Genomic DNA, 16,344 nt, shown 5'->3' on the forward strand with positions numbered 1-16,344 from the left:
TCTAAATACATCCACTATCCAATAAACAAAAGCTTGCAATAACTTGAAATTTGGATATATACATACAATAAATTAACATTCGGTAGAGTTGATTACCATTTGAAATATTTAACCGGCCTTATGTTTAAGCATGAAAATTAATGCTAATTCTAAACGCGCGCAATAAACACCTCAAATAAGTAAAAACCACATACCCTCTAACTATATATGGTTCAAGAGTCGAGGGAGATGGCCAATAAATACTACTCCGTACGTGTATGAAATAAGAGATTATATATACGTACGTAAGCACTTGAACAAAAACCATATTACTTCAAAAATTAGCCAAAAAATCAATAATCCTTACAATCAAAAGTACAAGCTAGCTGCAGCCTTTTACATTATCGCAGCTAGCTACAGTTATTCATTTAAATATATCAATGAATATATATATATAGAAACAAAACAAACTGTAAACATACCTGGACCGGTCGTCTTATTTAATTAGCCAAGTACACACATGTTTTATGCAAAACTATAATAAAAGAGTGTTTGAATGATGCACTTTAATCTTCTTCATTTTCTTCAGAAGGAAAATTAGGCACCTTGGGGTTCATATGTAAGTGAAAAGGCCTGATCATCATCCCTTGGTTTATTGAATATAGAGGTGAAGAAGATAACGGGTTATGTGAGCTTGAAGTCGACGAAGTAGAGCTCAACATCTCAAAGTTTAGTTGCTTCGGATCAAATTGGTGTCTCGAGTTATGGTCATCATGAGACGGTGGTGGGTACACGAGAAATTGAGATGACCCCGGCAAGTTAATGTTGAAGTTATGATGACTTGTGTTGTCAAGTGCCATTGATTCATAGCTACCGAATTGTGATAAAGACAAATTTGAAGGGTTCAATTTGAGGAACGAACCATTTGGCTGATCAAAATTGTTGAGCATTTTTGATTGAGCCAAGGAATGTTGTTCTTTCTCTTTCAATTTAATGGCATTCCAATAATTATCCCAATTGATCCCATTCGCGACTGATTTCTCGGCCCCTTCAATATTTTGAGATTGAGAAGCAGCAGTGATCATTGATTGGAAACTTTGAGCAAAATTTCCAGGTGGCATTTGAAGAGGGGGAAGTTCATCAATTTCATTCTTGGCAACATCAAGCAACCAATCAACAACTTTACTAGGTTGGTTAAGTCCTAGCCGGTCTTGAAGATCATATAATTGAATAGCGGTTGGGACAGATAGCCTTACTCGTCTGTCTCTTAATCCTCTCACCGTACAAACTTTACTATGCCGGTCTTTCCCACCAAAAGATCTTGATACTCGCACGATTCTAGGGTCTTTCAGCTTTGTCCAGGATGATGATGTAGTGGAATAATTCAGTTTATTCTTGTTACTACAACTTGTGCCTTCTTCCTTTGGTGCAAGATCGGATGAGTGTCTTATATTTGAATTATTCATCTTAGCTCATCAGTACTCATAGTTGTCGAAAATTTGCAGCTACACTTCTTAAAAGAAGAGATCATCAGATCCAAAATATAAAAAGATCAATATTTATCCGTTCAATCCATCACATATACACTACAAGCGGTACACATAAATAAGAAATATCAGTTTTTTGTATTCTTTCGCCTCTAGCATCTTACTAAACTGTATATAGTTAACATAATTTCTGTCGTTCAAAAAAAAAAAAAAAAAACATCTGCTAGAAAATTCCTCAAAATTCTTATCAAATTAAAAACATAAATCACACAAGTTTTCACTATATGTATACGTAGCTAGATCTGCTAATATGAAGTTATGTAGTAGTCGAAGACAATAACACAAAAATAAGATATATCTAAAAAGCATTGGAATGAAAATTAACAAAAATCAATCGCGTGAACTTACTCGACTATAGATATCTCGTGCTTGAAGCAAGATCGATCAAGTGGAAATTAAAGCAAGAAACTCTTAAATATCACTTGTCATTGCTGGAGAGTAAACCCTAGCTTGCTAGCTGGATATGTAGTTTAATTGATAAAATTGGTCAATGGAGAAAATGAGAAGAGATGGATAAACTTTTGCCTGGCGACATGAAAAGAACATGGCAAATGGAATTAAGTAAAAAAGTAAAGAGATAAAGCAAAGGCTGATAAGGTGCCACGGTGAGTAACATATCAATGGATTTTTTACAATTACTCGTATTAATACGATGGTGTTATGAATAAGTTATTAGGGTTAAGGATTTGGATTTACTTAATTGGCCATGATGAAGAGCATGTAGTATTAATCTAGCTAGGGTTTGGTAAAATGTTGGAATAGAAGTAAAATTAAAAAGGTTAATGATATTTGGGGGACCATTCTGCACTTATTGAAAAGTTGTGGGTCGTGCTTTATCGGAAGTTACAAAAGAATAATGGCCTTTGTGATATTTTGGCATTTAAAGATTTTACGGAGTGTATGTTTAAAGGTGTGGCTCCTTTTGATTATGGATTATCTTTTAACATTTATTTTTTCTCCATGTGACCATGTGCTTTGTTAGAATATATATGATGCTTTGGATTACTCTCGAGTCTCGACCGTGACATTATTTTCAAAGGTTTGGTTAGGGATGTGAACAAATACGAATAGTGTTTGCTTATAAGTAAAAAGGTGTTTTCATTTTCATTTGTATGAATATTTCTTCGGTCCCAATTTAAATTTTTTTCTTTTATAATTTTGAACGTCAATTGTTTCGTGTGTTATATAATATTGATATATTATACAATTTAAATGTATTTTTCGCTAATATAACTTTCATTAGGTATTATATTATACAAAGAAAAATACTTATGTTAAATTTAAAGAAAAAAAAATACTTAATTAGTTAAACTTGGATATTTAAATTGGTATAAAGAGATTTTTTTTTTCCGTAAAGAATATAACATATACGAGTAAACTAAGGAATTATTTGAAGATAGCTAAAAGACAACTTTATACACACGTTTATCTATTTTTGAAGTTTGGCAAAGAAGATGTTAAGAAAAATTAAACAAAATCATACGAATATCTATATATTGAAAAAGTGAAGGTGGTGTTGTTATGTACCCAAATTGGGTGAAATCCCTCTCACAAATTAAATTTTTAATATTTAATGTATAATAAATTAATAATTGTCCCCTATGTTTTTTATGGATTAAAAAAAATCAACAAGTAAGGAATTTCATCCAACTTGGGTTTATAACAACACCACCTTTACTTCCCCTACTTTGTTGGTTGGGAATGGATTCTACGTGTCGCTCAATATGTGTAATTGTACTTAAGTATTCATTGCTTCCATCGTAACTTTCACAAAAACAGACCGTCATGTATAAGGTCCGAAACAACTATTGTTCATGCTACTTTTGTTGTCTTTCATGATGTCATTCATGTAGTATCTTGTAAAAGCCTTTCTCTCACCCGCATTTTACTTCAACCTTTACCGCCCAATATTGTAAGAGGTTGCAAGGGGTCACCGAGTGATTTGTCAACACATGTTGGTCAATCTTGGTTATCTTGTACCAATTCGATCAGTAACATGTTTTCAAGAGCTTTATTTGAACCTCGCTCAACTATTTTATTAATCGATCAATATATAGATAGACATATATATATGCTCGTTGAACTACAGTCTACATACAATGAGTACAATTATAATTACATATCTTAATGAGATTTTTATCACATCTACAATGTCCTTTTAGTTAAATTGGTACCATATATGTACGTTTTGAGTGAAATCAGGTTCTTTTAACACACTAATTAAAAAACATTAATATTGGAAGAACAAGTCATTCCAATCCAATCCATTCCATATATGTTTAAAAGTTACATGAGATATCGAATGAAAGATCGACTTAAAATATTCACTTCTTCTAGCTAGCTAGTTGGATAATAATAGAAAATGTATTGGAAAAAAATTAAGAAATTCATTAGATTGGGTATGAAAGCAACTTTAGGGAAGGATTGGCCCCGGTACTTACTTTTTGTATTGTAGTTGAGAGAGAGAGAGAGAGGGGACCGGTTTACGGACAGATGCTTCTCGATCTCTTCTTTAAAAAGTAACAGACCAACACTTTGCTCTCCTCCTGCAGAATTTGCATGGAAGAATGGATCGACCAGCTGATCGACTCTACCTTTGGTACAACAAGGATTTGAAGTTTACAATTTACACCTCAAACTTCTAAATGCTTAAGTTCTTTTTAGACTTTTTCTGGATTGTAAATTGAGATTACTTTTTTCTATACTAGGCTTAATGTTTTTTTTAGACTTCTTCTAGATGGTAATTAATTACACCCTCAAACTTTCGAATACATAATTAATTAGGCCATCCAATCATCTCCACTATCTAAAACCATATAGATCGATGAGACAAAACCTCGGCCCTTTAATTTGACGTGATCATGCATCTCACACTCAACTGCCCATAGGATGAAACACAAAATAGGCAGTGGCGCATCAAAGTTTTTAGTGGCTTTAAACGAGATCAGAATTTGAGACCTATTTCATTATTAAATCTTTTTAAAAAAGGTATTCTAACTTATATTGTTGAACTACTAGTAAAAAATGTGTAGAGGTTGATGCATAAACCAATAAGAATGTAACATTAAGCCTTGTATAAAAAAAATTAAAGTCTTAGATCTTTGGGGACCTAAAGCGATTGCTTAATTGGTTCCTAATTATAACTATATATAGTAGAGCCTGCTATGAAAATAGGTAAAAGAAAACCTCCTGACTCGGTATGTTCTCATATGAGCTGGACTTTATAAACTCGTAACCTTTTCATTATTGAAGTCATTACTTGGAGTACGTGAGGGTCATTAAACGGCTTATAAACTTAAAGTCTTTTATCAACAAAATTTTTTTTTTTAAAATGACATCACCATTTCTTATCATGTTCGTCAGAAATACGTACATACAAAATTAATATCGTCATAAAAGAGATGGCATGGATAAGTGATATTTACAAAAGAAATAAGTTACTGTTGTAATGGAAGGATGAGCTAGGAATGAATGACACAAAGATAGAATTGGAAAAAAAAAAGAAAAAAAAAAGGCATAATTGCTTTTTGTGAGACAATTCAATGACCACGCTTTGCCCATGGATGTGGAAACATCGCACCAAAGTACTACTTGGCATGCTCAAGTATCAGTTCTGTCTAATAGTTTGGACATTGGAGGAATATGAGCACTATTTAACTAATTAAAAACACACAAACGCACTTTACACACGTACACTCATCCAAATCTTATATTGTTATGCCTAATTCAAGCTTAATAAATAATAATCATATATAATTTTGGAGAGGGACAGAGTTACTAGTATGATCACTTTCATTTATACTTTACCTTTATGTTGGATGGGGTTTGTAAATTAAATGACTGTCACTATTATTATCGAACCACGTACGTACCTTGAAGATTAAATGGACTTTTTCCAACTCTTACTTACTTCTCCACGTACGTACTACAATAAAAGAGCTAGAAAGAGACACAACAAATTAAACACTCAGACTGCATATGCAGTTTGCAGTACTACTCCTCATATATATATGCCAGAAAGATTTCATACACAATTACTTTAATAATTATATATTGATCAAAATTTTGACACTCATATGTGACTTTAGTTAAGTAGAGTGCTTCCAAGATTAAAATTCACAATGCCATAACCTTTTTCCACAACAGAAATTCATAAATCTTCTCAAGGCTAGGGTACGTACAACTCTAGTTAATGTACTTCATTATGTAAAAATAGCTTTCTACTATATATTGCTTGAGTAATTATATATAGGCTAGCTTACAAACTTTTTATAAACAAATCTTTACGAACATAACTTTCATCAATCAAATCATCTCTATATTCTTTTTCTTCTTTTCTATCTCTTGCTTGATTAGACCACGTACCTCACACATTATCTATGTTTGTAAAATGTTTGTCATTCTAGCATATATAGTTATGCTTGCTTCTACTTCTTTATTCTCTAATTCTCTTACTATTATTGTATTTTTTTCAACAACAAATATTGTTTACTCGGTATCCCTGGATTAATTTCTCCGAAGAAACGAAAACTCGTAAGCTAATCTCATATTATTAGGCTATTACCGAAAACTGTTAGCGTTATTTTTTTACTTATTTATTACGTACGTACCCTTCTCTTAATCATCTTCATTAGTCTGTTAGAGCACCATTTAGTGGGCAATAAATGTCATAGCTTATATGTAATATATATATATATATATATATGGGGATGGTAATATAAGGCTGTCGGGTATCTAAGTTTAGGTGTGGAACACTCACATATTGTTTTTTTAATCCATAAAAATCATGGGGGCCCATGCATTTATTCATTAAACAATAAATAGTAAAATATTAGTATGTGAGGAGTTCCACACCTAAGCTTAGGTGTCGGACAACCTTATATTCCCTTTTCCATATATATATATATATATATATTAGAAAGGCATCCGCACAATGCGTCGGCGGTGACAAAGACGTGTGACAGTGACAGCGTTGGCAGTAACATAGTTATTAATATAAAAGTAATTGACGTAATTAAAGGGGATATTGTAGTTATTTTAAGGATTGAGAGTTGTATGTTATAAATAATTTTATTAATGATATTTATAAATATATTATGTGAAAATATTTAATTTATATCTAAAGGAAAGTAAGGTAATATATTTAATGAAAGGCAAATTATCAACCCAGCATTTGTTGGTGAAGTGATAAGGTGGATGCTTTAAAAGCCATATATAGGTCTCATGTTCAAGACTTTTCTCATACAATTATTTTTCAAGCTTTGATTAAACTTGAGGGTATTTTAGAATTTTCAAAAGATGAAAAGTTAAAAGAAAAGTGATTGTTGTTTGCTTTATATAGATATATATAAGTTTTGTTAAACGAACTCATAAAGGCTTTCATTAAGTTACATTAAATAGTTGTACACTTATCATAAAATTCAGAGTGCTTTCGATATGAAAAGATACAACTTTTTTATGTACGTTAAATGAAACCCTAAAATCTTTATTTAACATTTTTCATATTATATTATGCTTAGAATTTGTGGGCAAATTATGGTAATTCAAGGATAAATTACCATTTTTCTACATGCTACATGGTCCTCTTAAATATCAGAAGTATACTAGCATATACATATACTTCCATTCTACTTCGAATAACCATATGGTGTTGTGTGTCTTTATCATTGTGAATTGAAAATGTGAAAAGTCTTTCCTTTGATGGACCGGTCCAAATATTTCTTTATATGACCTATGTGAAGATGGAACTGGATCCGTGCTATCATACATTCATAATCTTTAAGTAGCCGAATTGGAATGGGCCTGCTAGTATGGGCTTGATTTTTGTTTGGCCAGTCAGTAAAACAAATTCGCCTAGTATAGTGTTTAAGAATAAGTTACTCTTAAATTAATGGGGGTTTAATCTTGCGTGTGAAAACAGTGAAGGGCGTTTTGAATGATGATTATGGTGTATTTTGGTACTTGTTGGCGGTTCCCTAATGGTGTGAGTATTAATTAGTAGTCTCACGCCACCAAGTATTAAAAGGATAGTGTTTTTATCTCTGGATTGCATTAGGGGTTTTTGTGGGTTTCATGAGGAGGTATTTATAGGCCTCCCACGAAGGATCCAAAAAATGGCCTAACGGCGATCGTGGGGAGTAGCCGTTATCGTTTGACAGTTGTCGTAACAAACTCTGATCCGAAGGTACAAGTACGGGCTTGATCGTGCTGGTGCACGTTCTTGATTGTACCTTTTGTCTTTTGCTCTAGCGCAACTGTCGGAGCCTATCAAGTGATAGGTTCCGCCATCCGTCTTGGTGAACTCAACACGGGGACAATCTTAACAGTTAATATGCTTAATCCGGAGGATTCGGAGGGTTAGTGATGGTACGTCATCAAGCCCCCCAGCCTATCATTATATTCTTGTTATAATGATGGGGTTAGGCAAAGGAAAAAACTTGAAAATTTTATATTCGTCTTTTGGGTGTGGCTGGGGGACTGTCCGGAGCCCGTGCATATATGCAGTGGCCTATACTCTTCCCCCTTAAAAAATTAAAATAACACTAAGGTGGTATTTTAAATTTCGAATTTTGAAAAATGATTTGGGGTTATCGAAGCAAATTATTGCATCTGGCTTGTCAGAAGGTGTGTTAGTGGTAACCGCGTGCCGTTTTCAGAATCTCCGTAATAAATGTTTTTGTTTTTGACGTTCAGTGGAGCACACGTGGGGGTTTCTGAAGTTGTGTCGCTTCATGCCACCTCATCCCTTAGCACTGTAGCGTTTCGTTCTGCCTATAAATACCTTCAAAATCCCTTCATTTTTTACTTTTCTCCAGACGTTGAATACTCTTGCCTTCTTCTTTCTTTTGCTCATATCTTCCATAGCGGTCGTAGCTCTTATCATCTATTTTTCTTTCTTCGCTCCGCAGGTGATTATCTTAGCCTCCGCCTTGTATATTGCAATGGTTAATAGAAAAGATTTATGCGTTAATTTTTGTACCGTACAAAAAGACGAATTAGTGAAATTTTTGTCCGACTATAGATTCCCTTTAGGCTATCACTACACTCTCCCGCGCCCCTCCGATAATGCGAGGATGGTTTCGGCTGGTAAAGTGGCTTTTATATATGTCCATGTTTGAGATATCCAACGTACGCTTGCCTTTTACTACTTTTTTTCTTGAAGTGTTAAAGCATTTTAAATGTCACATTTCCCAACTTACCCCCTTCGGAGCCCAACGTATAACTATGTTCGAAGCCATTTGCCGCGCCCATGGGGCGGAGCCTACAGTTGGTAACTTCCGTAAGTTCTATTGTATGGGGGCTGATGGTGACTGGTTTACCATCCAAAAAAGACCTGGGTCGAAGTTGCCGGAATGCATATTTGGCGTAACTGCCACCATAAAAGGATGGAAGAAAAGATTTTTTTATGCGGACGCCTCTATCATTCCTCCTGGATATCCTTCTTTGCTAGTTGAGAAAAATAATGTCCGCGGATGTCTTGCTGACAATACAGTCGAAATTGAGTTTGATAAAGAGCTGATAGGCTAGTTGTGTAAACCAACGTTGAGTCTAACACTTCCGAAACCTTTTTTATATTTAGCAAGGTTGAGTTCAGTTTGGTCGTATCATCCGGCAGCTCCCAGGCTTATAAATGAAAAAGGGGAGGGTACGGAGCCTCCGACCAATCCTAGCAGTTATTTATTATTATATGCCTTTATTTAGCTTTGTTGCGTCGCTTCGCCATTTTATTATTCATTTATTTTATTTGTGTTATTATTGTTTTATGTTGACATAGCTTCTTGTTGTTTAAGTTATGGACTTCTTATCTTATATGGGTAGCGATATAGAAGACGTGGATGCTGTTCCGGACCTTCCGGAAGGTCAAACTGTTCCAGAGGTTGCTCATATTTCTCATGAGCAAGAAATTACTATTTTGAAAGATAAGCCGGAGGCTATTGCTCGTCGGGAGGATATTGAGAGGGACTTTGCTAAGCAAACATCTTTGGGCAAGAAAAAGAATGACAAAGAGGGGGTTGCAACGAGCGAAGCCTCCGGAAAGAATACCAAGCGGAAAAGAAAGTCGGAGAAGAAGTCTGTTCCCAAATCTCACAAGAAAATGAAGGCTCGAGATTATATGATTTTGGAAGATGACGATGACGGTGGCATGGAACAAGGTGGGGAATTTGTCGCGGAGCCTCCTAAGCATGGGATGGGAAAAAGTCCTATGGCTGTAAGGAAATTTAGGCAGGATATGGCCAAAGACACTGTTGAAGGTGAAGATTCTGATGATGGGGCTTCCGGGACTGGTGATCATGGGACGGAGCCTTCCCTAAGTGATAGTCCTTTATCTCAACGCATTCCGGAGGTCCCAAAGTCCAAAGCTCCGTATAAGGTTGTGTTTCCTCGCATCCCTGCCGACAGTTATCTGGACGAAAAACATGAGAAGGAAGATTTTGTTACCCGTATAGTGCCTCCGGCCCGTCTTCAAAAGGTTGCCCTTCTTTCTATTGAAGAGTTTCGAAATTCTACAAACGAGACTTCCATACGCCAAATGTCGGAGCAGGTAAACTTTTACTTTTCCTTCTTTTTCCTTTGCTTGTTTTTATTAATTCGGCTCTTGATTCTTTTTCTCTTATATATTTTGAAGGCTGATTTTTGGCGTCGTTACGATTTGCTGGAAGCGGAGTTTGATGCTTTAAAGGTTAAAAACCAGGAGTTGCGGCGGAGGGCACGTACAGTTGAGTTGGAGAGTGCGGAACTTCAAACCCAGAAGGCTGCGGATCTGGAAAAAGATAATGCGGAGATGGCGGAGCAAGAGGTATCTGCTGTTCGGAAGAGACTTGAGGAGGTTTTGGAGGAGAAGAATAGGTTAACCAATGACCTAAGTGAGGAGAAAAATAAGGTTGCACAACTAGTGCTGGATCTAAGCGAGTGTAAGGTTGTTGAGAAAGAACTTCAGGATAAGCTTCAATTCATGGATGATGGTATTGAAAGGTTGACTGCGGATAGGGCGGAGCTTATAAGGGGAATTCCTTCTATATTTGATAAGTTCCGCTCTAGTGTGGAATTCGCGCAGGAGATGGGCTCCGTTCAGGGTTGTGCACTTAGTGTAGGTTTTAACAAGGCTTTAACAAAGGTTAAAGCACAACTCCCTGATTTTGATATAACGCAGGTTCCGGGATATCAGAGAGGAAGTGGCGCAGCTTTGAAAGAGGCGGCTCAAAAGTTTGCCATGAAGCGTTTCGAGTATTTAAATGTACTTGTTTCTGATGCTAGCCTAACCGCTGCTGAAATCCTTACTATTCCTGTTGTTACGTCCGGAGCTTCCGCATCTCAACCTGCCACTGCATCCTCCGCTGCTCCCTCCGGCTCTGTTGTTCAGAACCCTTAATTCTTGTGTTTGTCTGGGATAATGCTTGTGAACAATTTGTGTTTCGTATTCGTCATGTAAAGCCTTTGTTGGCTGCTACAATTATTTCTTTCTGCTATTAATTGCTTGCTTCATGTGGTATTCCTTTATGTCATATGCATTTTGTGTAGCTGTAGCCTTTTTGTGAGTGCTTAGGAAAATTAAAAGGTTTTTCTTCACAATACTGAATATTGTGGATGGGGCGTAGGCTCTGCATAGCTGTAGCCTCTTATATGGATACTTAGAAATTTTTTTTTAAGGTTTTCTTCACAATACTGGATAATGTGGATGGGGTGTAGGCTCTGCATAGCCGTAGCCTCTTATATGGATACTTAGAAATTTTTTTTTTTAAGGTTTTCTTCACAATACTGAATATTGTGGATGGGGCGTAGGCTCTGCATAGCCGTAGCCTCTTATATGGATACTTAGAAAATTTTTTTTAAGGTTTTCTTCACAATACTGAATATTGTGGATGGGGCGTAGGCTCTGCATAGCCATAGCCTCTTATATGGATACTTAGAAAATTTTTTTTTTAAGGTTTTCTTCACAGTACTGAATATTGTGGATGGGGCGTAGGTTCTGCATAGCCGTAGCCTCTTGTATGTATACTTAGAAAAAATTTCTAAGGTTTTCTTCACAATACTGAATATTGTGGATAGGGCGTAGGCTCTGCATAGCCGTAGCCTCTTATATGGATACTTAGAAAAAATTTCTAAGGTTTTTCTTCACAATACTAAATATTGTGGATAGGCTTTGTGTAGCCATAGCCTTTCTTCTTTCTTTTATTTAATCTGGCCGTAGCCTGTTTACATAGTGGGGAGCCGTAGCTTCGTTTCATGGAAAAGAAAGGATTGTTTACAAATAGCATTTTTTTAATTGGGAGCCATTCCGTGTTCGTGGTAGATCCTCTCCTTGAAGTGTAGCAAGCTTGTAAGATCCATTTCCGCAGGCTTCCGTTACTTGATACGGGCCTTCCCATTGGGGGCCCAGCTTTCCAAGTTTTTCAGTCTTGCCTGCGTCATTATTTCTGAACACATATTCTCCTGGGATGTAGACTTCCTTCTTGACTTTTTGGTCATAATACTTTTTGATTTGTATTTTGTAGGCTGCCTCTCTGATGGAGGCTACTTCCCTTCTTTCTTCCAATAAATCTAGACTTTGTCGGAGCTGTGTTTCGTTTTCTTCTTCAATGTTAAATCTGCGGATGGTTGGCACGCATGCCTCCGCTGGGATCATGGCCTCAGAACCATATACAAGGCTGAAGGGGGTTTCTCCATTACTTGTTTTTGGACTTGTGCGCAAGGCCCATAGTACTTGGTGCAACTCATCTATCCACCCACTTTGAGATCTTCCCAGCCTGGTTTTGATTCCGTGCACAATTTGCTTGTTCATTGCCTCGACTTGTCCATTTGCCTGCGGGTGAGCTACCGACGTGAATCTTTGTTCGATCTTCAAGTTGTTGCAAAACTGAGGAAAAACTCCTTGGCTGAACTGCTTTCCATTGTCACTAATTATCACTTGTGGAATTCCAAACCTTGTGACTACTTGCTCCCATATGAATTTTTCCATTTGCTTTCCCGAAATAGTTGCCAATGGCTTGGCCTCAATCCATTTTGTGAAATAGTCAACGGCTACGACTAGAAATTTAATTTTGCCAGGAGCCTCCGGAAATGGTCCAACAATGTCGACACCCCATTTGGAAAAGGCCATGCTGCTGTTACTGGGATTAGTTCACTTTTTGGAGCCTTCGGAACCGTGGCATGAATCTGGCACGACTCGCAAGTTTGGATCGCTTTCAAAGTGTCATTATGCATGGAAGGCCAGTAGTATCCCACTTTGGTGATTTTGGCCACTACCATTCTTGGTCCGGCATGGGCTCCGCAGCACCCTTGATGTATTTCTTTAATAACTGCCTTTGCTTGATTAGGGCCGACACATTTTAGCAATGGGCCCAAATATGACTTTCTATACAGGCCTTCATCTCGAAGGGTGTATTGTGGAGCCTTGATCCGGATTTTCCATGCTTCTTCTTTGTTTGCTAGTAGTAGACCACTTGTCAAGTACTCAACAATTGGAGTCATCCAGGTTTGTCCTTCTTCTTCTACAGGTGCTATGACGATTTCTTCTTCGATAGAACTTTTTTTCAATTTCTCCACAAGGACCTCCTTGGTTAAATGGGCGAAGGAAGTGGAGGCCAGTTTGCTCAGAGCGTCCGCAATTTTATTTCGGCCCCGGCTAACGTTTTGTATCCTAAAGCTCTTGAAACTCTGCCTTATTTGTCTTACCTTTTCCAAATATTTCTTCATTATTGGCTCTTTGGCTTCATACGTTCCATCTACTTGGAAGGCTACTATTTGAGAATCCACACAAGCATGGATATGCTCTACCTTCATTTGCTTGGCTATTCGTAAGCCTGCTAACAGGGCTTCGTATTCTGCGGCATTGTTGGATGCTTTGAATTCAAACCGAAGGGCGTAAGTGAATTCCTGACCATCTGGGTTTGTTAGGATTAAGCCTGCTCCGGAGCCATCAGCGCTGGAGGCTCCGTCTGTGAAGAGTTTCCACGTCTCCTTATGATCCGACTCTTCCATTTCATCTTTTTTTATCACGCTCTCCGCTTTCCGCTTGTTTGTCGTATATGTGATTGGAACCTCCGCAAGAAAATCAGCTAAAACTTGTCCTTTGATTGACATTCTTGGTTTGAATTCTATCTCATGCTCTCCCAACTCCACTGCCCATTTTGCTAGCCTTCCCGAGACCTCCGGCTTGGTTAAAATCTGTTTAATTGGTTTGTCTGTTAGGACTTGAATAGGGTGCGCTTGAAAATACCGGCGGAGTCTCCTGGCCGCGTGAACCAAGGCGAGAGTTAACTTCTCGATTTGTGGGTATCTTGTTTCCGGAGGTTGTAAAACTCTGCTAACATAATATATTGGTTGCTGGACCCCTCTTCTGTTAGCTATTAAAACTGCGCTTATGGTTTCGCTGGAAGCTGCTAGATACATTTGGAGAGTTTCTCCAGGTGTTGGGGCCGTCATTGTTGGTAACTTACATAAATAACTTTTTAGCTCCGCGAAAGCTCTTTGAGCTTCCTCCGTCCATTTGAAGTGTTGCTTTTCCAGACATCCTTTTAAGGTCTTAAAGAATGGTAGTGATCTGTCTGCAGATTTGGATAAAAAACGGTGAAGAGCTGCTAGTTTGCCGTTAAGGCTTTGCACTTCTTTGAGTGTCTGCGGAGCCTTCATGCTTTATATGCTTTTAATTTTCTCCGGGTCTGCTTTGAATCCCTCTTTTGTTATGACATGCCCCAAGAACTGTCCTTCTTCTACTCCGAATGAGCATTTCTTTGGGTTTAGCTTCATGTTAATATCTCGGAGGGTCCGGAAGGTTTTCTCAATGTCTAAAAGCATGTCTTCTTCATTTCTGCTTTTTATGACCATGTCATCGACATATGCTTCTAAGTTTCTCCCAATCTGCCTTCCGAAAGCTTTATCCACCAATCTTTGATACGTTGCTCCGGCATTTTTTAAGCCAAAAGGAATCTTTTTGTAACAATAGATTCCTTCGGATGTGAAAAATGTCGTTTTGTCTTCGTCATCTGGATGCATTTGTATTTGGTGATAGCCCTTATATGCGTCCAAGAAACACTTTAGGCGGAAACTCACGAGTGACTCGATTTTCCAATCAATTTCTGGAAGAGGGTAGCAATCTTTAGGGCACACTTTGTTAATGTCTGTGAAGTCGACGCACATTCTCCATCCTCCATCGTGCTTTTTTACCATTACTGGGTTTGCTACCCAACTTTGGTACTTAACTTCTCTGAGTATGCCGGCCTTTACCAAATCTTCAACTTGTTCTTTTGCGGCCTTACTTCGATCTGGTGCTAAGCTCCGGCGCTTTTGCTTGATGGGCTCCACATGTGGCCTTGCATTTAGACGATGTTGGGTGTCAAATACTTCGCCATTTATCTTCAATTCCCTTGGTACGCCCGTCATGTCCGCAGGTGTCCAAGCGAAAACATCTTTGTTTTTACCTAGAACCTCTTTTAGTCTCTTCTTGTATTCGGTTGGTAATTGCCTTCCGATCATGATATGTTGGTCTGGGAAGTTGTCATTGATGAATACTTTTTCTGTCTCCGCCTCAATGTTCTCATCCTTCATCGAACATTCTCCGACTTCTGGGGTAGATATCTGGGAACATTGGATCTCTGGGCATGGTTCCGTCTTTACAAAACCTATTCCTCTTGGAGTTGGGAATTTTACAACTGAGTGGACTGGGGACGGTACCATGCCCAATTTTCTCATTGCCGGTCTGCCGAGTATGATGTTATATGGTGATTCCGCTCGTACTATGACGAAGGTCAGTGTTTAGGACCTTGTCCGTGGAGCTTCTCCGACAGTGACATTAAGAGTAACTTCCCCCAGTGACCACGTTCTTTCATTTGAAAATCCTACCAGCGGGCTTATGTTGTCTTTTCTTCTCTTTCGTAGCTCAGCTTTTAATTTCAGGAAACAATGTTCGTACATTATCTCGCATCGGCTTCCGGTATCTAGATGAATTCTTTTTACAGGATGATTTCCGACTATGGCTCCAATTATTATTGGTGCCTCCGACGCCTCCTCGTCTTCTATCTAGGGGAAGCTTATGGGAATTTTCTTCCATTCTTCAGTTCTTGTCCTTTGCTTTTCTGGTGGTGAATGATCTGTATGAATGGCAGCTATAATTTCCTCCAAAGGTTCCGCTTTCGTCTCCGGAGCTTCGATTATTGGGTTCTTTCCATGATTACTTCTTGACCCTGGCTCCTTGATACCCTTTAGTAACGTTGAATATTTTCCTGACTTCATCGCCTCTTCGACCTTGTGTTTGAAAACTTTGCAATCATTTGTTTCATGGCCATAACGGTTGTGAAACTTACAAAATTTGGACATGTCTTTGTTTCAGAGGCCACCTTTGAAAGGTGCTTTTTCTGTTGCCAGGATATCACGACTATTTTTTTGGGGAAACTGGGAAAAGTGGCTTCCGGAAGCTCCTGCTTGCGGTCTGCTGAATGTTTCTGTTCGGAACTTTTCATGCCGGAAGTTCCGGCTCTTTTTGTTTCTGTCGAAGTCTTTTCCGTAGCCTGGGTTTGTAACTCCTCCTGCAGTTTCTTTACCCACCAGGAAGGTGTAGGTTTTATCCATCAACACTGTATATTCTTGTGGTAAGTCCGTGGAGAGGAACTCTACCAGAGGTTGGAAGCGTAGCCCATGCACAAATCCTGAGATCTTCTGGTTTTCACTAAGGCCCTTCATTAACGCCGTCTCGTCTGTGTATCGGGTTATGAATTGCCGGATACTTTCGTTGTCTCTTCTTTTGATGTTGTGAGCTTCCAAATGCATCTTTTTGTACTTTCTTTGCTGGCTGAAATGTGAGCGGAATTTGGTTTTTAAGTCT

The 16,344-nt window shown here is 37.9% G+C and overlaps 2 protein-coding genes across 5 annotated transcripts; both read right to left on the reverse strand.

Moving 5' to 3' along the window:
* Positions 1–292: 292 nt before the first annotated feature.
* On the reverse strand, positions 293–2,061 carry LOC122588590 (transcription factor TCP17-like). Of its 4 annotated transcripts, none has more exons than XM_043760733.1 (2): positions 1,875–2,061; positions 293–1,484 (listed from the first exon to the last, which is right to left on the reverse strand). In XM_043760733.1, exon 2 carries the CDS (start codon positions 1,443–1,445, stop codon positions 546–548), a length of 900 nt encoding a protein of 299 aa, XP_043616668.1. In that variant the 5' UTR covers positions 1,446–1,484; positions 1,875–2,061; the 3' UTR covers positions 293–545. The 4 variants fall into 4 exon arrangements, with proteins under 4 accessions (XP_043616668.1, XP_043616667.1, XP_043616669.1 ...); XM_043760732.1 differs by having other exon boundaries at positions 293–1,489; XM_043760734.1 differs by having other exon boundaries at positions 293–1,492.
* A 10,490-nt stretch (positions 2,062–12,551) lies between these two features.
* LOC122588107 lies at positions 12,552–14,156 on the reverse strand. The gene has a single exon (XM_043760246.1). It carries the CDS (start codon positions 14,154–14,156, stop codon positions 12,552–12,554), a length of 1,605 nt encoding a protein of 534 aa, XP_043616181.1.
* Positions 14,157–16,344: the final 2,188 nt, after the last annotated feature.

The sequence above is a fragment of the Erigeron canadensis genome, chromosome 2 (genome assembly GCF_010389155.1).
Source record: "Erigeron canadensis isolate Cc75 chromosome 2, C_canadensis_v1, whole genome shotgun sequence".
NCBI lineage: Eukaryota > Viridiplantae > Streptophyta > Magnoliopsida > Asterales > Asteraceae > Erigeron > Erigeron canadensis.

Coding starts and splice junctions, on each gene's coding strand:
- LOC122588590 (XM_043760733.1), bottom strand. CDS start 1,445: ATGAATAATTCAAATATAAGACACTCATCCGATCTTGCACCAAAGGAA.
- LOC122588107 (XM_043760246.1), bottom strand. CDS start 14,156: ATGAAGGCTCCGCAGACACTCAAAGAAGTGCAAAGCCTTAACGGCAAA.